At 45.5% G+C, this 23,172-nt stretch overlaps 2 protein-coding genes and 1 non-coding gene across 6 annotated transcripts; 1 reads left to right on the forward strand and 2 right to left on the reverse strand.

Moving 5' to 3' along the window:
• Nucleotides 1-190: 190 nt before the first annotated feature.
• Nucleotides 191-4,867, reverse strand: RRP7A (ribosomal RNA processing 7 homolog A). Of its 2 annotated transcripts, XM_042051083.1 has the most exons (8): nt 3,617-3,685; nt 3,417-3,424; nt 3,200-3,342; nt 2,886-3,011; nt 2,487-2,610; nt 1,773-1,870; nt 1,166-1,364; nt 191-673 (listed from the first exon to the last, which is right to left on the reverse strand). In XM_042051083.1, the coding sequence occupies exons 1-8, from the start codon at nt 3,658-3,660 to the stop codon at nt 588-590; spliced, it is 828 nt and encodes a 275-aa protein (XP_041907017.1). In that variant the 5' UTR covers nt 3,661-3,685; the 3' UTR covers nt 191-587. The 2 variants fall into 2 exon arrangements, with proteins under 2 accessions (XP_041907017.1, XP_041907016.1); XM_042051082.1 differs by lacking the exon at nt 3,417-3,424 and having other exon boundaries at nt 3,609-4,867.
• A 357-nt stretch (nt 4,868-5,224) lies between these two features.
• POLDIP3 (DNA polymerase delta interacting protein 3) lies at nt 5,225-20,877 on the reverse strand. 3 transcript variants are annotated; one of them, XM_042051072.1, is made up of 9 exons: nt 20,737-20,876; nt 17,047-17,434; nt 14,592-14,669; nt 12,670-12,765; nt 10,019-10,201; nt 9,098-9,175; nt 8,411-8,540; nt 7,481-7,547; nt 5,225-7,158 (listed from the first exon to the last, which is right to left on the reverse strand). In XM_042051072.1, exons 1-9 carry the CDS (start codon nt 20,793-20,795, stop codon nt 6,984-6,986), a joined length of 1,254 nt encoding a protein of 417 aa, XP_041907006.1. In that variant the 5' UTR covers nt 20,796-20,876; the 3' UTR covers nt 5,225-6,983. The 3 variants fall into 3 exon arrangements, with proteins under 3 accessions (XP_041907006.1, XP_041907007.1, XP_041907008.1); XM_042051073.1 differs by having other exon boundaries at nt 6,669-7,158; nt 14,592-14,666; nt 20,737-20,877; XM_042051074.1 differs by lacking the exon at nt 20,737-20,876 and adding an exon at nt 20,004-20,199 and having other exon boundaries at nt 6,669-7,158.
• A 282-nt stretch (nt 20,878-21,159) lies between these two features.
• LOC121675676 lies at nt 21,160-21,308 on the forward strand. Its single transcript, XR_006020186.1, has one exon. It is a non-coding gene; the product is annotated as a U12 minor spliceosomal RNA (small nuclear RNA).
• The last annotated feature ends 1,864 nt before the right edge of the window (nt 21,309-23,172 follow it).

Genomic DNA, 23,172 nt, shown 5'->3' on the forward strand with positions numbered 1-23,172 from the left:
GATCTTTCCTTGTGACAACAGGCCTGGGAACTTCGCAGTTAGGCTTTTCCTAGAGTCACTTCCCTCCTCTTTCCTTCAATAAAATGTGCAAATGAGCACCAGGTTACAAGCCATGATTTTTACCACCACCCCAGCACACAAGAAGCTGTTTCCCACAGGAGACCGGGGGGCAGAGAGAAGCATTCCCATGTTCTGAAAACAGTAGCAGCAGTTTATTTACAGTTCTTCAGCCATTCCCTGCCTCTGCAGAGGCTGTGCTAGGTCAATCCCAATTCTCACCAAGCTTTAGGAGGTGTGTCTTTGGGTGGCAGGGAGATACAGGTTGTCACAGGATGTGCCTCAGCCCCTTGACCTGAGCAGCCTGAAAACTGGTGCCACAGGGTCGAGTGACAGAAGAGCAGGAGGATACTGGTGCAAGTAAAGGGAACTCTCCTCCAGCAAGAGTTGCTGGCATCTCCCAATTCCAATCCAAGGGTAGAGGCAACCCAAATCTGCCTCAATTCCTTAAAATCCTTTGGCAAACAGAGTCAGTAGGTAGCTCTCCTACCCTCTCCAGCACAGGCACCTGAGGAACAGCTCAGCACAACCTAGTATGGCCGAAACTTGCGCTGGGCTCGCATCAGTGCGATCCTCTGCTTGTCCTCCTCAAATTTCTTCCTCAACTGGGCAATGTCTAAAACACGGAGAAAGAGAAAGAACAGGTCACACGGGAGCAGCAGATCTCCCTCTCCTGGGAGCTTCACTTCCACACACCAGGAGGGACTGAGTCTCAACAGCCACAAACACACGCTTCTCAGAGCGGGTCATTTTACACCTGGGCTGAGTGCCAAGCTGGGGCTCCAGCCGTTCATCTCCGGCAGTGCTGCAGCTCCCTCTTGGGGAGGAATCTGGCTAGTTCCCCCCTTCAATTGCTGCCTTTGTGCAGACTGAATAAGCATCTCTTGGAAAATCACGACCTGCACACCCTCCCACAAAATATTCCAGCAGCCCTTGGTAGGACAAGTGGTAGTAAGAGCCCTTCCAAGAGCTGGCAAGGCCATTCAGACCCAGCCAGCCCTTTGCTGGCAGCTGGACATAACCTCCACTGAAGGCAGAAGGATGCTCCTTGAGCCGCAGTGTGAGAGACAAGACACGGGCAGGGGTAGGAGGAGATTTGCACACTCACGCTCTCTCTTGCTCTCACGATGCTGCCAGGCATAGAAATTGAGCAGCTCTTTTCGGGCCCTTTTCTGTTTCTCCTTCTCCAGCACCCGCAGGTTGGCGGCCTCTGTCCGGGGCAGGCCAGGCTTCCGGCCCTTCCGTGTCACCTTCACCCAGCCCTCCTCATCTGGAACACCCTCCTCCTTGGCTGCTTTGGCTTCTTCCTGTAAAGACAGGAGGGTGAGGCAGCCGAGTGCAGATGCACAGCCTGATGCACAGCTCCCCCACAGCCCTCCCTTAAACACAGGCAAAGTTACAGCTCCTGCTTCCACACAAGATTTAAAGGAAAGCATGGGATCAGGGCTGTAGGCATTCAACTCTCAATCACAACATTGCATGCCAGCCAGGAAACAATTTATTTGTGGATATCTATTGTAAGCCCTGGGGGAAGGGTCAGGTGTTGCAGACCAAACCAGGGCCTGACCACCCATCAGCAACAAGGAGTAAAAAACCTCTGCCAAACAAAGGGACCCTCAACCCTTTCCACTATGGCTGGAGCACTGAGAAATCTCTCCTTTCCCTCTCCCCTAAGAAAACTGCTTAGCTGGGCTCCCTCCTTAGCCTGGCCTCACCTCTGCCACCTTTTTATCATAGTCTTGCATGTAGGCATCCACCTCAGCCTTCAGCTCCTTTGGATCCACGATGGAGGCCTCATAGCTGGCGATCCACTCTGAGACAGAGAGGGCACAAGTCAGCAGTAGCTGCTCTTAGAAGCAGGCTAGTGTGGTGCTTTTGGGCAGCTCTAGAGGGAATTCTAGAGTGGGGGAAGGACACATCGTTCCCATTTGTGTTCAGCTTCCCCCCTGCCACAGCTCAAACGGACTTGTGGCTGCAAGCACAACCAGTATGTGATGGGAAGAGTTTGCAACTTTCCCAGGCAGAAGTGGGCTAGCCTTAAGCCCAAGGGGCACAACATTCAGGGCTGTGTTTCTGTCAAGAGATTTTATGTTAAGTGCTGTCATCTTGACAGACAACTGGTGCCTGTTGCATGAACCTAGTCTCCATTTTGAGGACAAGATGAAGACAGTATCTCTGAATCTATGCAATACTGAAAAAGTGCCAGGAAAAAGCACTCTTCCAAGTGACCCCCTTTCTCCCATAGGGTCACTGGACCAAACTTCAACACCTGCTTCAATAACATTGCTACCCTGTGAATAATAAAAGCACAAAAAACACTGAACATCCCCCAGCTTAAAACAAAATGGGACACACAGGGTAGGATTCAGCAAATGAGTGTAGTTCTTCCCTGCCATTAGCCAGTAGAAAGATAGCTAGAGCTGACATACTGCTAATGCCGGTTTTCACAGGGTGGCTCTCTGTTGATATTAGTAAGGGACCTTCCTGTGATAGAGCCTTGGCTGCCTGGACACCTGCTGGTTTCCTGAACACCACGTATGCTACTTGAAATCCCTAAAAGAAAAAAGCACCCAGGTGAGTCAGGTATGTTGGGGAAATCGGTGATGGAGCAAGGAACTGCAGTACAAATAACTTAAAAAACTAAAATAAAAATCAAACCACAAGTGACAGCAGGATAAGAAACAAAAGACAGTGTAAACTTAAGTAAGTAATCGTGTCACCCAATGCCCCATATGGTTCCTGTGCCTCATGTTCTGAAGAGAACCATTCAGTACTTGCCATCTTTTCCCACTAAAGCATCAGTATTCCTCTCCCCCATGAGCTTTTACCTTTACAGTTTTGTGGTCGAAGAATTTGGACGTCAGTTTATCTTTTTTCTCTCCTGGCCCTGGCTTGTCGCAGATGTCCACAGACTGCACATGCCCGCAGCGAGAGAACAGCCTAGACAGAGAGTCCTTGACACGGACAGTAAGAGAAAACACACGGTACAGCAAAGCAGGAGCGGTGCCTCCCACGCACAGCCTGCAGAGGTCTCCGGGCGGCTCCCCGGCCCCAGCCCGGCCCCCCGCCCGCAGCAGCCCAAGGCAGGCCGGCTCCCGGGCCCCCAAGGCACTGCCCTCGGCCCCGAGCCGCCCCCACTCACCGGGCCGCAGTATGGGGGCACGTTGAGGACGAAGAGCGTGCGGCGAGGCGGGTGCGCGGTGTCGGCCCCTTCCCGCACCTGGTGCTCCTTCACCAGCAGGCAGTGAGGCGAGCGCTGCCGCTCCGCGAACTTCACCGCCAGAGCTGCGAGGCACACACCAGTCTGAGACGCCGCTGCCGCCCCGTAGCCGCTCCCGGTGCCCCGCGCTGCCCCTCACCCGTGTACCCCGGCGGGCCCGCTCCCGGTGCCCCGCGCTGCCCCTCACCCGTGTACCCCGCCGGGCCCGCTCCCGGTGCCCCGCGCTGCCCCTCACCCGTGTACCCCGCCGGGCCCGCTCCCGGTGCCCCGCGCTGCCCCTCACCCGTGTACCCCGGCGGGCCCGCTCCCGGTGCCCCGCGCTGCCCCTCACCCGTGTACCCCGGCGGCGCCGCTCCCGCCGCACGCGCCGTGGCGGCCGCCATCTTCTCTGCGCACGGTGGCGCGGGGGCCGCCGGGAGCTGTAGTTCCCCGGGAGCGGCGCGGCGCTGGTAATGGCGGCAGCGGGTGGACTCGCCGCAGCCCCGGGGTTGAATTTATGTTTTTGTAAAAGCAATGTAAAACTCAGGCACTGTCCTTAACCTGAGGGAAGCAAATAAATCTTAAAGATATGTAGAAACATTCAATGACAATTGTTTTTAAAGACTCTTGTTAATTAAAAAAACTCAAAAAAAAAAAAACCTTACAGAGGAAATTGTAATGGAAGACAGGACCATTCCAAAAATACTGAAGCAAGACTAATGCATGAAGTGACAGAATATGACGATATGGAGAGTTAACCCAACCAAATATCGCGTTAATGAACATTATCGGAAGGTACATGCAAAAGCCATGAAAATACACCAAACTTGCACATTGTGGCATCACTTCAGAAGTCCTCACATTTTTGAAATAAAAGAAATGAACCCAGAACAAACAAAAGAAACACCATTACAAATTACCTACCACCTGACCTGGCCAGCCATTTAATTTAATGTCTAAATTAATGCACATTAATTTAGAGCGCAGGCAATGAGTATTTCATATGCAAGTTCATAATTTCTACCAGTCCAGAAAAAAAAAACCCAACACAAAAATATAACTATGTTGCATGGGGATGAATGTAGACAGATGTGAGGTCAGAAGGTGGTAGGTACGAAACCGTGATTAGCATGACAATTGCAGGACGTCCAGGAGAAACTGGAGAGCCAAGGTGAACCACCCGAAAAGGACTGAGAATAAGAGTTACTCTTGTTTGAGTGCCCAACAGAAGCCATGCAATGGTGCATTAAAGAGCTGACCAAGAACAGAATACCAATGTACACCAAGACATTGCTGTAAGACAAGTCATGGAGTGGTGTTTGGACAACCACTTAATTCACTGATTTATAAAAAATAAGAATATACTGCCATAGATCACAGAGCAGTCAGTAGTTCTTCCAAGGAAGTATGTCAATTTCATCATAAAACTCCCAGATAACCTAAACATAATGCACAGTTTAACAGTAAGCTAAAATTTGGCTTTTCAATTGACATGAATCTATTAATTTAAAAAAATCCTTGAGGCTCCCCTTTCTTTCAGAAGAGGCAAGAGGTGCACTCACAATACGGCTTCACGTTTAAACGGCCTTCTGTCTGGCTGATAATGAAAGTATCCCTTTTCATCTAGAACAGGTACCCTGATTTCAAAGCTGTTTTTGTTATAAAATTACTTTTTAAACGACTAGCCTGTCAGTAACAAAGGCTGCTTTCTTTTTTCTGTGAAAAGAGAATTGGAATTAGATGGACACAAATGGCTCCAATTTAGCAAGAGTCAGCTGCTAATGTCTGTGATCCAGATTAAAAGGTGAACGAATAACAGTTCTCTCACCCATATGCTCCTCTTGCTCTTCATCACGTTACCAGTTTTGAAATTTCTATGCTCACCTAGAAAGCACAACTGACTCCATGTTGGAACACCACCACTTATCTCTAGTTGCTTCACAGCGTCTAAAAAGGCTTAGAATCCACTCTCTGTATAACAAATGTTTATTCAGAAACAGGTAATACATTATCTTCTCCAATCCCTAATGTTTCCTCCCCCTACCCCCCCTTTTCTTTTTTTTTTTTATTAAAACACAGGTATTTGGTGGGCAATCTAAAAAAAGGAGAACAATAGCTGTCTTAGGTCCCCTCCCCTACCAACATCTGCTGTTCACTTGAAGCACCCTACCAAATCATGGTGTCACCGGCCTTCAAACCAAAGAGAGTACTCCAGAAAAACCAGTCCTGCCAAGTCCTTATTATTTCTATGGCTAAAAGGGATACAGTGAAATAGAGGAATGGTCTGCACGAGCTAGATAGAGGAAAGAAGTCATACAGAACAAGAAAGCAAAAGAAACGTAGGGTTGTCCAAGAAACGGAATCTGGACTTCCAGGAGCTACTCAGCAGAGCTGAACAGAACGGATTAGGTTAGTCTCCCAGCTAGTAGGATCAAGTTCAAACCCCAACCAGATTTTGGAAATTGCTCTTAGCTTTCCTCTCAGAATACAATTTGAACAAATACAAATGAGTGGAGCTACTAGGACTTTGAACATCCACGGTGCCAATGCCGTACAAACAATGGGAAGTACTGGAAGTGCCACCTAGTGGCCTGTCACACACACTCGCTGGCCCACACCACCCTCGCTGCCCTGCACGGGACTTGACACTCCTCTCCCTTGCTCCTTACACAGTGCTAACTGCCCTCTGCTCCCAAACCTCTCCCTGAAGCCATACACTACAGCAATCATCCTCCAAATCCATGCATGCCAGCAGCATACCAACACAGCAGCCCAAAAAAGCATCTCTCAAAGAAATGAGACACAAGACTTTGTGTGTATTAGGATCTGAAAAGGGTCCCAGGTTCTTCCTTTTTATAGGAGACTGGGTGAGTTAGAAGGTAAGAAATTAATGTCTGTGCATCAGCAGGAGGAGGCAATATAGTCTAATGGAAGTCCAACAGCTGGGCTTCATCTAGCTCTGAACGTGACTGGTTCTTAATTTTTCTGTCCAGAAAGAGAGCAACTGAGCCTGACCCTCCCGAGCAAATATATTCATTGTACAAATGCCAGAACAACCCTCCAGCACTACCAGAGTTGAAACACCCCTGCCCATAGCACAGTGGCTGGTGCACTTGTGCGTACGGCCTTTCTGCCTGATGTCGCCGTTGGCATGCACAGCAGGCAGCTCGGCTTTTCCTGCTTCTTCTCAATGTCACAGCTGCTGAGCAGGAAAGTGTCCAACAGCCAGAAGGAGGAGGTATGCCAACAAATGGCAGACAAGTCCTTTCTGTACAGACCCCAACCTGACTTTGTACCCAGCGCAGCAACTTCAGAAACAATGTAGTGGTCTTGCCTGCGGACAATCAAGGGGATGCACCTTTTACTTAAAGGTCAGTCAGAAGAAAAGAGAAGGAGATCACCACTCCTTCCCTCAGAGTCTATGTGCACTTTTAATGGCCACTGGGGGCTTTGGAGTAAAGGATGGAGTTACATGGTATATGCTCGGTAATACATTACTGGCAGAAGGGGGAGGTTATTCTCTTGGGAAAAAAAAATCATGGAAGGAAACTCCAACTATGAAAACAGAAAGTACACACACAAGAGGAAACACTATTGTACAGTAAGGTAGCGATCATAGAAAACAAAAAATTTCAGGATAGGCAAATGCAAATAACATCTGCGCTCCTGCACTTTCCTCATCCCCCAACTTATATGAGTTTTCCAGTCCACTGCTTGCTCTCCCCTCTCAGAGTTTAATTTTGAATTCTGTGGGCTGCACAGAGGCAGAGACCCCTGAGGATTTGAAGAGTGCCTTCAAGATAGTTTCAGGGTCCACTTCAGCTGGGGGATTTGAGGAGGCGCTTGCACTTGGCCGGCGTGGTTCCCCTTCCTTCTTCACTGAAGGGGTATCACTCAATCGGCTGGAGGATTAAAAAAAAAAAAAAAAAGGCAGCATTTAACCTCTCTTTACTCTCTTCATGATAAATAAATTCTAACACTGTCTGCATTTACTGTTATGAGTGTTTCCCCCTCACCAATATTAGAAATAAAGGTTTTAAATATGCTTTTCTCACAAGAAAACATCCTCATCTCAGATTATTTTTGAGCCTCAGGGCTGAGAACACTATGTAGTCAAGCTACACTGCACTCCACTCAACATACTGTGCCACAGAAGGGGAGAGAAAGAAAATTCATGGGACAACAATTCTCAAAATAGAACCTTCCCCACTGAAGGACACTTACAGCAATATAGGCTGGTCTGAGGTGATGACATTCCCATTCATATGAAGATTGCATTTCATTGGTTGACCTAAATAAAAACAAAATACAAAATTCATTCTATCAGAATTGGGGTAAGGTGAGATCCTTGAAACATCACACAACAGTGCAAGCAATAAGAGTTCAACATGCTGGGGAAACATGAGGAAGAACAGCTGATAAATCTTCTGTTGCAAAATCAGAGCAACAGAAGAGCCACTGAAACATTCAGTACAGTATAAAGGATCACACTAATTAATAAGTTACACAGAAGTATGAAGCCCTTAGCAGGAACACAAGAGGATCTCCCATTCTTAGCTGTCTGCTCCTCATCTAACATCCATAAAGCATCCCTCAATCTACAGAAAGAAAAAGCACCTATTTCCAGCTAAAAATTAACAGTTCAACATTAATTTCAGTTTAACATGGTTAAAAAATAAAATTGCATTATTCAAAGTTTATGGAGAATCTGATACTCTTTTACAAGTCCAATTCAAAATGTCTCTGAGTACACCCTTAAACTATTGCAAATGCTAGTTTTACTTGTACTTTGCAAGCAGCCCTGTAAGCAGGTAAAGCCTTCCTAAGGACTATCCAGCTCTTGGTGCCATACTAGAAACAAAAGAAATTTCATTTGGAAGTTAGACCAGGAGACTCATCAGGACCCTGCCTCCAGCTCTGAACCTTCTTTTTCTAGGAAAACGTGGGTGGGGTTTTTTATTGCATTTAAATGAACTGTGCATATATTCAGCTAGTTACACAGCAGTTACTACCTTACTTAGCTCTTGAACTGACTTTCTGGTATTTCTCTCTTGCTAGCATATTAACACCTAAGATGCTTTTAAACCTTCCACTCAGGTGGAAAAGTCATTGTTGATTTATTTATCGTACATGCTACTCTGGCATCAAACTTACCATCTAAGCATCTGTTGTTGTATTTCTTATATGCTGTGATAGCATCTTCTTTCTTCACAAATACTACCTCAGCCACTCCAGGGTGCACCAGCCGGGCTCGCTTCAGAGCTCCACACACACAGAATAACTCCTGAGGGCAGAGAGTCAGTCATGACCATGGTCACATCAAAGGCTCTGCATGAGAAGGCTTTACTTGCTTCACCACACCACCCATCCTGCTTATTAAATACCTGACAGGATCTGGACACTTGTCTTACTGTGTTTGCTATAAGTTCCTGGCACTAGTAATAGAGACTACACAAGCACAGAAGTTCAGGGCCAGTACCCAGTAGTGTTTTTCACACAGGAAGATCAGATTATTTCTCAGCCCAGCGAGAATGGAAGCCCCTAGATAATTTGGATGGGGGCGTAAGTTTGGGCAGAAGCATCATTTGGCATGAACTATTCTTCTGTGATATCAGGTATCTCAAAATACTCTCTGAGATTTTGTCCCATTTTCTTAAGAACTTAAAAAAAAATCTAAACAAACCCCGAACAATCAAGAACCCTCAAAGGTTTTGCAAGGACAGTAAACCCACATCACACCCTTCTTGCTGCATTCTCCATAGATCAAGTGATTTATCAAAAGAGGTAGGATAAGGAAAGGAAGTGTCATACATGCACAGTTTGGCAGTAAGCAACACTCACAACAATATCTTCCTCTGTGACTCGAGGATGCAGATTATTTACGGTCATCTTTGTGCCTTCCAAAGGACTGAACGCCAGCTGCCAACACAAACAAATGCATCACATGAAAAAGGTCAGAAATACAGCCCACAATACAGCACAGCAGAGAAAGTAATAAAAAGTCACTAAGGGTATGTTTGTACACACACACGAAGGAGAGAGCTACAGCTAGTAATGAGAAGCATCAATGTTTACTAAAGCCCAGCTCATCTGATGGCAAAAAGAAGCTCCTTTTCCATGCTAGTTTCTCTCTGAAGTAACTTTTCACTCTTATCCCAAGAATAACACTAACTTAATCTGCATACACAGTACTCTGGTCATGCCCACAGTTTTAATAGTCTGTCTCTGCTGTACTCTACACCAGCCAGCAAACCCCAAAATACAGCTCCAGCCTCTCAAGAGCATGCTGAACTCAACACACCTAGGAACACCTGCTGGGTTACTTGCACCCACCATCAGGCAGTTTGGCAAAGCAATTCCAGGCAGGCTGTCTACAAATTGTCTGGAGGTCTCATGTGTACAGCCAAGAAGTTGTATTTGGAGGAACTCTTTTTTCTCCTTGCTAGCTGGAGTGGACATACAACATATCAAATAGTGTTAAAACACTACTCCTAGGGACATGAAAGCTACCAAGGAGTGTCCAAACAAAAACTGCCACCTCCCTGTAATATGGATTCCTCCAGGACCATGTTTAGAAAGGATGTTTAGACAGGTTTCAAATTCTTGGGACATGGACTGCAGTTACCAGAATAACCTTCATGATGTCCCAGAAGTAATGGTGAAAGGCAGGCAGAAATGAGCTGCTTACATGTCTGATGAACAGCAAGTTTCAGATGTTTCAGAGACTTCTATAAAGAGCATTTTCCCCTTCCCTGAGCTCACCTCAACAGGTGCTGGCTCTTTTGGAGGCTCTTCCTTTGTCACTAAGGTCCGGGACACGTTTGTCAAGGCCTTTGTCCGCATAGCAGTGGGAGGTGCAGGTGGAGCTGTGTACGTATCGTTCTTGACCACTTTAGTCAGGGGAACAGTCTTGGACAAAGAGAATTTATTGCTGCTCAGACCAGTCTACAGGAAGAAAAAAGAAAGTATCTCAGAGCTGCGGCCTACAAAAAGCTGTCACTCTTCTTCAAGCATCACCACCAGAGTATTACTAGTATGCACTAAGAACTGCATGTCCATCCCACTGCCAAAAACCACTACAGTGCTGGAGACTTTCAAAAGGCTCTGAAAAAAAAAAAAAAATCAGCAAAAGCTTCTGGGCATAAATATAAGAAGGTATGTTTATCCAGAAACAGCACTTCCCCCATGTCTTGGGGTGACTTTATGATGTGTATCCCCTATTGCCGCTCCATGCTCAGAAATTAATTTTGTGCCTTTCTGTGCCTTTAAACTGAGCCCGAGAGGGGGGAGAGGAAAAAAACCCGAGCAAACTCTTCAAAGCAGTTTGTTCAAGGACACAGAGATACACCGCCTCTGCTTCTAACAGCAGCAGCAAGGGGGGGAGGAAGAATCCTGCTTGCTTTCCAGCCAGGTTTTTGGCTTCTTTTTCTCCAGAGAGAGACAGAGAGTTGAACTTTGTTTTCCTGGGACTTTGGTTTTTTTCCCTTCTTCTTTTTCTGGACTGTTTCAACATCAGAACACTTCGGGAGAGTTCTCCACCGAGGCCCTGGAGGTGGGCCCAGGACCCAGCTCTGAGGAGGAGGAGAAGAGAGACCATCTACAAAAGGACTCTGAAATTTTCCCAGGTTTCTCTCCACAGCGAGAGGTTTTATTAATTAGCATTATTATCCTTTTCCTGTGTGTTTGTTAAATAAATAGTTTTTATCTCTTTCACTTTCCTTTGAGGAAAATTTATTTTTTCCCGAACCTGGTGGGGGAGGGCTGGTTGTAACCTGCCTTCTATCAGAGGATATTTTCCTCCAAATTTGTCCAAACTGGCACACCCCATAAGCACTTTTTGGTTTCATACTTTTCTTAAATGAACTTTAACAATGTGATCTGAATTTGAAAAGCTCCTTTCATCCGAAGATTTTCAAGTACTTTACAAAGTGCTCACAAAGATTGCTCATTAACAGTAAGACTGAGAAGCCCCAGTACAAAGAGCAGTAATTCCTCAGAATCACCAAGCTAGGGCAAAGACACAGAACCTAACCTTTGTAGTTGGAAATACCTGAGTTTAAAGCCAGACTAAAACTTGTGCTTGGAAGCTGCTGTGAACACTGGAAAGAACAAATTTACTCCTGAAAAAACCCTCAAAAAACCCTCATAAGATTATTTGAGAATCACAAATAGCCAGAAGCTCTATTCTGAATACCCACATGAGGAAATAAATTCCTGGGGTAATCACTGTACTACAGTGCCTGTGTGACAGTAAAACCACATGAATCTGCTTTTCCAAAACCAGAGAATAACTTAGTACAAACCTATGGCCAACTCCCATGTCTGAAACAGGGCTAACTTCAAAGACACATTAGTTTGGCTAAAGGCCTTATCCAGCTAAGCACTGAATATTCAAGAATGATGACTGCACAACCCCCCTTGGGTGCCTGTGCCAGATGCTGATCAATACCATGAGAATTTCACCAGCTAGAATTTCTTTTGCTGCAGTAAATTTATTGATTTGTCTTCTCCATGGTCACTCCTGAGAAGGAGCTGGGTTTTACCTTTTCCATGACCAGGCAGTGAGAGTGGACAGATCTCACTACAGCCTTCTCAGCCTTGAGACACTGCTCTCTCACCCTCTCCTCACACATAATACGCTGCAACCCTCTGACCACTTTGTGGTACCGGTTCCAGTCACGTCTTTCTTGTGCCACAGAGCCCCAAGACAGGCACAGAATTCCAGATGCATTCTCAAAATATCCAACAGGAATAATTATCTTCCTTGATTTCCCAGCTATGATTTCACTACATCTACAGTTGGCCTTTGTTGCTGGAAGGATGCACTACTCACTCATTCTTAGCAGATCACACAGCAGGACCCCCAGGCTCTTTCCTACAAAGCTGCTTTCTAGCCAGTCAGTTCTCAGTTTAAGCTGCAGAGCATCACCCCATGCCAAAAGCAGGACCTTACATTTGTCTGTACTGAAATTCCATCTTCTCCAGAGCAACAGTCCTGCCCAGCAAGATGCCTACTAAGATTTTTGCACAGCAAGAGATTTCCTGCTTTGATGCCCAGTCTCCAGAAGCAGCAGAAAGCTTCCCTTGCTGGTTTACTAAAACAGTAACAAGACAGGTTAAGTGCACTTCCTCAACAAGAAGAGTCAAGAGCCAGATGCAACAACCTGCCAGCAGGGCAGAAAGCACACATTCTGGCTGCTAAGGGCCCATAAAACCAGTTACCCTAAAAGAACTCTGTTCCAAAAATAACAGTAGAAGCATTGGCAAAAAGGAAGGGTGGGGTGAAGAGCAAATATTTGAGGAGAAAACATAACTTACAGACTTTAAAAGAACATAAGCCCTGTAAAGACACAGCCTGTGTGTTCATGCAATGTGAGCACGGCATGGTGGGGACTGTTGAAATAATCTCTTACCGAGTTGTGCAGGAAACTGTTTGTGGTGGTGATTTTCATCTGTTTGCTAGGAAGGGGAGAGACGCTTTCATCATCATCTTCTGTGTCATACAGACCCTGAAGTGAAGAGGTAATAGCTTACACACACATAGATTTCATTAAGACATTTCAAAAATAGGTAGTTTTCTCCTGCCTTCACCATCTTCAGCTAATGAACACAATTACAATGGATTTTAGCTTCAGGTATACAAGTCCATGTCAAAACACAGTATAAAAACTATCAGACTTCCTTTCCAAAAACACCACAGTAAAACTGTTGCCCTAGATATACTGAAATCACATACAGATTCCTCTACTCCTGACCTCGCTAGGACTGCTGAAGCTACATTAACGGAATAAAGCCTCAGTGTCTTACATTTTAGCACCCTCCTACCTTTACAGTTGAAGCCCGTGCATGTAATTTTGAAATTAGTTTGGGGGTGTGTGGTGGGTTTTTGTTGTTGTTGTTTTTTGGTTGTTGTTTTAATTAAACAAATCCCTGTTGACTACACCTAAAGTGAACATTCCTTTTGAATAGCCTGCTTTTCTTAGCATAGAACATATCCATCTGGCTCTAGAAAAGACTGCACTAAGAGCTTTACTGAACGAATAATTAATTTTCCAGTTCAACTTAACACTCATATCCCTGCCTTAGAATACTGAGGTGAACTCCCACACAAGTATTTTTTTCATTGACTCTAAATAATGTTAAGGAAAAGTCTAGACACATATGGCAGTGCCCAGAACATAAGAATCACAACTGCAAACAGCTTCCCATTAATTCAGTAAAAAGGTAAAGAAAAATGGAGGGATTAGCAATGAGAGCTTGCAAAATCAGTGGGTTGTCATAGTCAGCAAGATTCTGGTTTACAAACAGGGAAGTTGTTCCAGTCACAGAAATGCTATGAAGGAAAAAAACCCACCAAAATGGATAGAGAACAGAGGAGAATTGTGCAGAAAATAAAAGAGCTGGGAAAAACACTAGGCATCAGGACAGTGGACTTGAGTTTGAGACAAAATGAATGGATTCCACGTTTACAGGGATGGCGTCAGAATAATGAAGACGCTTCCTTAAACAACAGCATCTGGGACAGGTGAGGGTAGCAGGCCAGCATAACAGTAACATACACAAGCAGCTGAAGTTACTATAATCACAGTCCGCTGACATGATATTGTGAATGTCAGTTTTCCGGCATTTCATGCAATACTTTATGTGTACACACACAAAATAACGTAAGTAATAAAACCATGCAATTCCTCTCTGAAAGCACCCAAGGTAGTAAGGTGGCTGAATGGCTGGGGGCTGTGACAAAGGCCTTTAAAACTGATCCCATAAAGACGATACTCTAGGGTCTTTCTCAAAATCTGCTTGGTAAGGGCTATGGGAACTTTGTAAGTACATCTGAATACTAGTTAACATCATTCACTATCAGGTTTCCAGCAGTGGCCCACAGCTGGGATTTCACAGGAAGGTTATACCCTCTCCCACCTCACTGTAGCACATTTGACCATGTACAATCACATCCACTCTCTGAAGAGGCTGGCAGCATGGTGAATCAAAACAACCAACAACTTGATCTGATGTGGTGTCACTAAGAAATTTATAGAAAAACATCAGAGCTAGAGGTCAGCCTCTAGGGAAAAAAATACCATTAGCGCACACAGATAAAACTGGGAATATCTACTTCTCATTCAGATAATGCATAAGGAATCAAGATAAATTATACTAAATGAAAACCTCAGCTACCACGAAACTATCTTAACCATGCAAGACATTAAAGTTAAGCTGATGGAGAACTTTCAGATACTTTTCTAACCCTACTTAAGAGTTTTCTTTGTACCTGCCAACATTTATGGACACATCTTCCCTGCCAAAAGTAGAAGAGTACAGAGCAGGTACACACCTGTTTATGTGTATGGTTGTTCACCACATTGATCCTCATTCCTGCTGGATGAGAGTGTCCAGGAACTGGAGCTTTCTGCTACAGTTAGAGATAAAGAACCAAAGCATTATGCACTACAGTCCATCAGGTCCTCTTTTCAGAAGATCAAACCTTTAGTTGAATACCCTGAGATCACTTAAATGAAACTCACCTTCCTGCTTTGAAATACATTACCACAATACGCTCTTAGGTAACACCTATATTTTCTGTGATATGTTCAATATGAGATAGCGTCACTTAAATTAAAATCTAAGACCACACGAAGAAATGGATTCAAAATTCTTAGGGTTTAGTCTAGGATTATTGGGAAGGGATGTTAACTTCAGTCCTGTCAGGACTGACTAGATCTACACTTCTGCCAATGCAAAATGGGGTTAAGTCAGAAAGTGTCTCTTCTTTCATGCTACAGGTAACTAAACATAACTAAACTAAACATCTCCATCAAACAGAAGTAGTATATACTAACCCTTAGCACTAGAGCTGGAATAAGCTGTAGTGGAATAAAATGATGCACAGGGTAGTGGAGCTGCCCCTTCTGCAGCCCATTATATCATGAAACAGGGAAACCACAACAGAAGGAGGTAGCGAATGTAGCTGTACTAATCAATAACTGAAATCATGCAACAACACCCTTAAAAATGCCCTTTTGTTTTTTGAAAAAGCTAGAGCTGTTCATTAAAGAATGGATCTCTTCTTACAAAAAAACACAGGAAGTAAAATCTTCACCTTTGCATTTTCTCTAGACTGCAACTTACACCATAGCACCTCATGTTTCAATTTGCTAATCAATTCAGAAACAAGGATACCCATCCTACAGAACAGCAGCAGACCTACGGTAATTTTTTGGTTTCAAAGATTTTTCCTTGCTTTATGAGAAACAAGACCTCAGGACAGCACATTCAGAGCTGTGTGCTGTACCTTGGATCACGACACACTAGTCTGACTCCACTTCTGCATTTGGGAAGATAGGAGGGTCATGGGCAATTTGGAATTTCAGTACAAATATTTTGAAAAATGTTTAGATAATTGCTCATGTGCAAGGTTCTGTCTACAGTCTGAATCACCACTATACCCTATATATAAATAGATATGTTTCCTTGCACTATGTTGTCTAATAAACTGAAAATACTATTGGTAAAACCAAGTCACAAAAAAACTCCAAAACATCAGGTCAGAACAAACAGCTACTGCACCAAGTCTCTGGAAACTACTTTAATGCCTAGAAACTTTGTAGAAAATGTTCAATTCCTCACAGCTGATGCTGGTGATTTGGCTTAGAAGGACAGCAAGAGTACTAATCACCCTCCTAATTAATGACTGCTAAACAGACTGCTCGACTGCTCTGTGATTAGCCCTTCTTACTGCCTCAAGAGTCCTTTCTCTTTCTTACATCAGCCTGGCAGTAAACCTGCAGAGTAGTGGGAAACTTCCTAGGCTGATCTGCAGAAGAAACATGCTTGATGTCCTTGAGCAAAACCCACAGCTGAACAGAAAGCAGACTCATCTAGGCTTTCAAACTGATGACGACAGAGATTTCTGGGTATGTGTAAGCACACAGCTGATTTTTGGGAGGAGAAAAATGGAAAAGATAGGCTGGGAACTTCAGTTACATGCTTGTAGAGGTAAGGAGCAAAACCACTCAAGCAACAATCCCAACAATCTGGAAACTTCTCTTCTGACTCTACCCATTGTACCTAACAGACACACAGTTCAACAGCAGTTGTTTGTCAGAGAAGCTGGTTAAGAATCGAGTTACTGTGAATATAGCAAAGTGAAATCAGAATACTGGCCCAGGAAATCAGCAGGTCAGGGTGATCAACTGATTACAATACAATTGAAATAAATCTTGAGCCTCAGCAGGAACACTTCACGAGATCAGGCAACTCCCTGGAAACCAGGGCATTCCTGAAAACCAGACAAGTATAAAAGGGGAAAATTGTAGAAGGGTTCATTGAATTTTAAATTTTCTTAAAAACAAATACAGCTGCATATTCTAAACTGTTATCCCACCACTAGGATAAACCAGTTACCTATACAGGACAATCCACCGCATCAGACTTTCAAACAGGGGCAGTATTAAGAATGACAAAAAACCCTGCATCATTTTGTTTGCATTCAGGTAGGAAGGAGACTACTTAACCATTCAAGACATCTCCTTTAATGCTGACAGGAGCGCTGCCTTAGTCTTTTTGGGCCTAAAATTAAAATGAAAATTTAAATGAAAGGTATGATTCTACAAAAAGTCCCAAGCAGCTGCAAGGACACACAAAAGGATCAGAATCCTACCCCACAGGCTGGAAAGAACTGTATCATTGTCGCTTCTACTGTTAATGATATGAACATATTCATGTATTATCGTGTCTACTGAACTGCTGTAGAGTAACAAAGGGGCTCAGAGGTGACTCGCTTCACCTACTTGGATAGTTTTGGTGATTTTCATGGCTGGATTTACTGTCCCCATAGCTGGGCTGATAGCAGCGGGAGTGCTCCTTTTTAAGCTGATCTTCTCTCTGGCATCCACCACTTTGGTCGCCTTTTCAGCAACAACACTTTGCTGCTTACGGGAATTCAACATCTCTCGAGCATCCTGCACCTTCCCTTTGATTTTGAACCGAGCGTCCTTTTGAACCAGTTTTTCACGGGCATCTTTAACCCCCAGCTTGAGTCGGGCATCAGTGAGTCCTATCTTCTGTCGGGCATCAAATGTCCGCTGGAAGCTCACAGCTGGTGATGATCTATTTAGAAGATTTTGCTGGATCCCAATGCGAGATCTTACACCCCCAAACACTGGCCTTGTGTTAATTCTGGAGAAAAACAAAGAAAATGAAAAAGAAAAAGGTTTCAGGCATTATAAGATGTGATTCAGTGTCAATAAAAGTATTTGTGTTGCTGCAAACAAAAGTTCACTATTACTGCACAGAAATCAACTCTGGTTGGATGTCTTAAATACAACAGTAGAGCTCCTAAGATGTTTTATGCTGGATTTTAGTTCCTACATAAACAGCTAAGGAACTGGTTTCCAAAATCCATCCTTAAGCCCACATTTACAAAGTAAAGGGTCTGACTTCAGCTGTGCTAAGTACATACTATATTTAAACAAAATTCAACAACTCGGGTTCTTTGGGGAAACCTGTGAAGACAAAGAGGAACAGGAACAGACCTTCTAGCTTTAGGACTGAACAGGTCTCCTAAAGCATCTTTTGTAATACAATAACACATCCTGATACAAAGGAAACATGGAATTACACGATTTCAAGAATTCTGGGCAGCAAGTTCAGATTTGTGGGTGCACAGCAACTTGAATTTTAGGATGTACAAGCACCAGTAACAATCTCAGTTCAAAGCCACCAGTTTCAAGGTTGATTAGCTTCCAGCAAGAACAGTCATAAGTCAAATTACTTTCTAACATGACTGCCTCTTCTTTAATCTGCTAAAAGAACTACTGCACTCGGCGACCTTTACTTTTTAAGCACATCATTATTGCAATACTGAGCATAGAAAGACAACAGCCCACAAGAACTACAGCACTTGTACTTGTAGACAAGTATTCCTAAAAGTAGCTCAATATGGGGTGAAAACTAGAACTACCTTCTTATTACAGGTCTGATACACTTTTTTCAAAATCTGCCCTAAGAACAAAACCAGTTTATCTAATTTTTTAACAGAGTTCCTCTGATGAGTATTTTTAAAGTTTTTTCCTATTGGGTTTCTTTGTATTTTAAAAAAAAGACAAAGTAGTAAGAGAAATTTTAAAGTACTGAAAAAATATTCTTGCTGTTGACTTATTAAAAGTTAAAATAGAGGGCTACAGTGTTTATCTGCTTTCAGAAATGTGTTGTCCAGTACTATAAAGCCTAAAAGTAGATACCTGGAATTTGTTGTAATTCTCAAAAGGTTAGTATCCTAAAATCAAATGATGATGCTATTTCAATTTTTAATACATCTTTATATCAGTATTTCCTGATCTAACTCCACAACCTTCACATTATTTACAGTCATGTATTTTCAGTGGAGAAATCTTTAAAAAAAAACCCAATTAACCAACCAACCAACTAAACAAGTGATGAAACCTCTGCTTCTGTCTCTTTTATTCTTGTGTCCAGATGTCTGGAAAGCTGGGACTGGAATCCCATTTTATTACCTATCTAAGAGTCCTACAGCTCTCTTACAGCCAAAGCAAACCAGCTAGAAGAAAGAGGAGCATTATTAAGACCATCTACAAAAATATACCCCGAATAATACAGAAGAGTAACAGTACCCATAAAGCAACAGACACAGAGCAAGCCTTTCCTTGCAATTTTAAAAGTATTTATTTAGCCATGTTGAAAGCATTCAGCTAGAGTGCTGCTGGATGAGTAGTTCATGAGACAGGTCAAAGTAAAACAAGAGATGTATGTATCAACATTTAAACCAGAATTAGTTAAGACTGTTGATGACAAAACCCAATGAAATAGGTTAAGAAACTGTACTGAGTATTACACTATTTCTGAAGAGTTGTGTTTACCCTAATAAGCAACTGTCTTCCCCAGATAATTGCTTACCCTACAAGAGCATTAACTGCTTAGGTGTTTGTGCCACAGCACCTGAAATAAAAGCGGATCTCAAATATCTAATTCACTTTCCAAGATTCCAAGCTCTGGCTTGACTATTTTACGGATTAGTACATTTTATAGGCAAATATTTTTCTTTTATTTCATTTAGACTACTGAAAAGCATGAATGCAATGATTTAAGTTTATTCAGTTTATCCAGCCTTCACAAAGCCAAGTTTGCTACCTCAGAAATTTATAAAGTGAGCTAAACATGACATACAAGAGGAGTGCGGGGCACAACAATTCTTACAGTACAGCAGAGAGATTACTGTTCAGCAAAAAAAAGCAGGAAAGATTTTTGGAACAAATGAGAGTTAAGGAGGGATTTGAAAAAGGATAAACGAGGTACTTGGAGCATAGTAAGCAGCCTAAGACTGTTCCAAATATGCAGGATAACATGAATGAAAGCGCAAAGCCAAGGCCTTGTCTAGACTAGGATTTAAATATGTTTGAATGTTTTGGTAGTATATGTTAGCAGTTAACTTTCAGAATATTACTCTAGACACGTAACTGTCTATACATTCAGAGTTAAAAACTAAGACCAATAAATAAAAAAAAAAAAAAAAAAAACAAAAACCCAGCAACCAAAAAAAAACCCAACAAAGCAAGACCATATTGAGCTAACAGAGATAGGGGACAAGGTCTTCAGAAGCATTAAGAGACCATGACAAAAGGGAAGATGAAAAGCTTCAGAAGCAGCATCCAGGTAAGAACTGCCAACTGTGGCAGTAAATAGCCCAGCCTACACTGGAGACATCTGCCATGCAAAGAAATAACCTGACCTTGTAGCTCTGATCTGCAACATGCTCCACGTCGTCTCAAGCACTTCAAACAATCTGTCGGAGCACCACTAACTACGCTAGAGGGACAACAGCTTCCGAGGCCGGGCAGCGATGCGGCCGAAGCTCGGCAGCCTCGCCCGCGCGGGTGCCCGGCAGCCCCGGTCGGTTACGGCTCCCCGAGCACCACGAGCCCTCCCCCGGTTCTCCCACAATGCACCGAGCCGCTCGGGGGAGCGCGGGGTACCGGGCACCGCAGGGCACTGCCCGGATTAACACCTACAGCCCGGATACCGAGCGGGGCTCAGGGGCGCCGACCCCGCTATGGGGAGCAGCGCTGGGTTAATCGGCGCGGACAAGTACGAGGCAGCGGGGACAGCGCAAGTCAGAGAACTCAGCGAGACAAGGGACGGTGCCAGGAATCCCTAAAAGAACGAGACGGGATGTACCGATGCGTGTTCCTGCCCCACCGGGGCAGCGCCAGGCACAAGGGCCGACATGGGGGGCCGACCCCCGCCCCGGCCCTGAGTGACGGCCGCCTCCGCCAATCGCATCGCGGCGCGGCTTCGCAGGCCCGCGGCCCAGCCAATGGGAACGCGAGGGCGGGAGCAGGGCCGGGCCGCGCTGAGGTAGCTGCGGCCCCCAGCCCCCGGAGCGGAGCCACCCGAAGGGAGACACGAAGGACGGCCGGGGGCCGCTGGGCCCGAGGCGCTGCGTCGCCCTCCCAGTCGCTCACCTTCCCTTCACCGTCACACCGCGTTTCCGTATGAGCTCGTCCAGAGACAGGTCCGCCATCTTGTCGCGGCCCCAACGATGAGACGCAGCGAGCGAATCCCGGAGGTGCCACCGTAGGACTTCCGCTCCTCGCCCCGCCCCCAGAAGTATGGCGGGCCCCGCCCCGGCTCCGCCCCGATGCGACGGGGCGCCCCACAACCCCCCGCGGTCCCCGGGCCCCTCATTTGCATACGGCGCGGCACGGCGCGGTTCTGTTCGCCCCGCGGCCGCGGTCCCACGGCGCGGAAGGGGAGAAGGGCCGTGCGGAATGGTGAGGACAGTGGCAGCAGCTTGAGGCGGCGTCAGGTGGGGGGTGACGAACCGCTCGCCCTAACCACAGAGCTGCTGCGGAGCAGTGTACCCGCGGCGTGGGATATGATTCGCCATGCCTTAAACTTATGAGTAAGGAAAATAACGACCCGGGGTGACGCCCGGGTCCTCACTCCGAATGTGAGAGGAATTTTTGCGCGGGTACAGGTCGCCCCCGGGTGCCCCGCTTACTTCGCGGGATGCCCGGGTGTTGTGATCTGCCCGACCCTCCGTGCCGCGCGTCCCAAGGACAGAACTGCTGAGGCTGGCGTGTGTGGCGCTGCTTCCGGGGCTGTGGGCAGGCGGGAGGGTGCCGGTGCCCCGCGTTGGCGCATCACAGCCAGGAACTGCGATCGCTCTAAAGACCAGCAATATTTCAGCTTGTGTTTCTCTCTCTTGTTATGTCCTCTGAGGTGCCCTTAGGATCTTCACGAGGCTTAGAAATAAATCACCAAACCCCACCTAATAAATATTTCATGTATCTGCAGGAAGCGATTCCTTTACTACGCTCCTGAGGGAGCAATTACACTGTCGAAAATCAAACTAAGAGTGAAAGGCAAATGGTGCCTTGTGCAGCTTGGGCGGCGGTGAGCTCCCAGGGCCCTGCCCTGTTGTGACCTCCACGACTGTGGCTCTGGGTCTCACCGCGGGCCCTGGGACTGTGGGGCCTCCCTGTAAACGCCCTTTTGCCGCACACCACACCCTCGGGGCCCTGCAGCATGGGGAAACGCTTCTCCAAAATACAGTTTTGCTTCCTCCTGCAGCTGTGTCACGAGGTTCACTTGCGATCCCTTCGCACCCTCGCTGTTCCCTTCCTGCTGTCTCCAAAGCATGGCATCCTGAGCTGCAGTAACCCTGAGGCACTGCCGTGCATGCTGCAGCACCCATCGCGTTGCTGTGGAGCTGGCAGCCCAAGCACACTCCATGTGAGATCCACGGGAAAGCCCCTGGACTTCAACAGTGCGGGAGCTGCCAGGGAGGGCTGGGGACAAACGCAGAGGAGACCCGTGCAGCTGAGGTGGCTGCTCACAGCCTCAGGCTCCCACAGCACTGATTTCTTCATGGTTCCTTCTCTGAGCTGTGGATGAGAAGTCAAATATTTCCTCTCGGAAGGACCCAGGCCTCTGCTTCCCTCTTTGTGGCCGGGAGGGGGGGGAAAGGTGTAAGCAGCAGCAAAGATATCTCCCTGAGTGTAGGGGTCCCTACAAAGGGCTCCTTGTCCCAGTGTGCTGGAAAACTTTCCTTAAGCGTGTCTCCTCCATCTGCTGAGTCCCCACAACATGGAAGTCAGAACAGAGGAGACCATTTCCCCATCTTGCACCAATTTCCTGTTAAAATATTAATTAGGAAATTATGCAAAGGACATCAGGACATCATATTAGCCTTGGGATGGTATGTGGCACAGCATCTGATTAAAAATATTGCCTCACCCTCAAACACCAAGAACTGGGAAAAGAGGATGTGTTGGATCAGGGCCCAGATGTTGTCCTTTGCACCAGATTTGAGAGTCTGGCAACAGGGGGATTTCACACAGACACTTTGCACAGTGGCCATCAGTGGATCTTTGTTGCTAATGGATGAAGTACCTGGTTTGTAGTGAGAGGTTAAAAATCCTCTGATTTTAGCGGTTTGTTCACTGTGTCAAGAGTACTGCACCCTAGGTGCACTTTTTGCAGGGAGGGGGAAATTGTTGCTCCTTCAAGATCAGCTGAGCACATAATAGGGAGAAGGTGTTTTAGCAGTATCTCAGAGCCCAGGTCTGCTGGATTCTGCTGGGTGCTGTACAGATATTGGGAAAATCTTTTAACAAGCAGCGCTTAGTCTCGTGAATTCCTTTAATAGACATGTATGTATTAGTTACAAAGATACACAATAGTGTTCTAGATAGCAAGTTTTATTTTTCCCAACAGTTTTAGTGACACAGGAAGAGCAAAAAGCCTGCTTCTGACGTTAGGAGATACTAGAAAGTGTATGTGGAGTGTGTTAGAATGGTTGCAGCAGTGCTTTCAGCTTTCTGAAGACTTTTAAATCAGTCTTTGAAAGATAAGGCCTTGCAACTTGAGTATTTTAGCCTAGCAAAAATGATGTT

Source organism: Corvus kubaryi, unplaced genomic scaffold (genome assembly GCF_017639235.1).
Source record: "Corvus kubaryi isolate FWS band 111438036 unplaced genomic scaffold, C.kubaryi_AGA036_p1.0 74, whole genome shotgun sequence".
In the NCBI taxonomy this organism is placed as follows: Eukaryota; Metazoa; Chordata; class Aves; order Passeriformes; family Corvidae; genus Corvus; species Corvus kubaryi.

Coding starts and splice junctions, on each gene's coding strand:
- RRP7A (XM_042051082.1), bottom strand. CDS start 3,660: ATGGCGGCCGCCACGGCGCGTGCGGCGGGAGCGGCGCCGCCGGGGTAC. Junction 3,343..3,608: donor GGCGCCGCCGGGGTACACGG/GTGAGGGGCAGC, acceptor TGTGCCTCGCAG/CTCTGGCGGTGAAGTTCGCG. Junction 1,871..2,486: donor TGTGAAAACCGGCATTAGCA/GTATGTCAGCTC, acceptor TCTCTGTCTCAG/AGTGGATCGCCAGCTATGAG.
- POLDIP3 (XM_042051072.1), bottom strand. CDS start 20,795: ATGGCGGACCTGTCTCTGGACGAGCTCATACGGAAACGCGGTGTGACG. Junction 14,670..17,046: donor AAATCACCAAAACTATCCAA/GTAGGTGAAGCG, acceptor CTCTAACTGTAG/CAGAAAGCTCCAGTTCCTGG. Junction 8,541..9,097: donor TCACAGAGGAAGATATTGTT/GTGAGTGTTGCT, acceptor CTCTGCCCTCAG/GAGTTATTCTGTGTGTGTGG.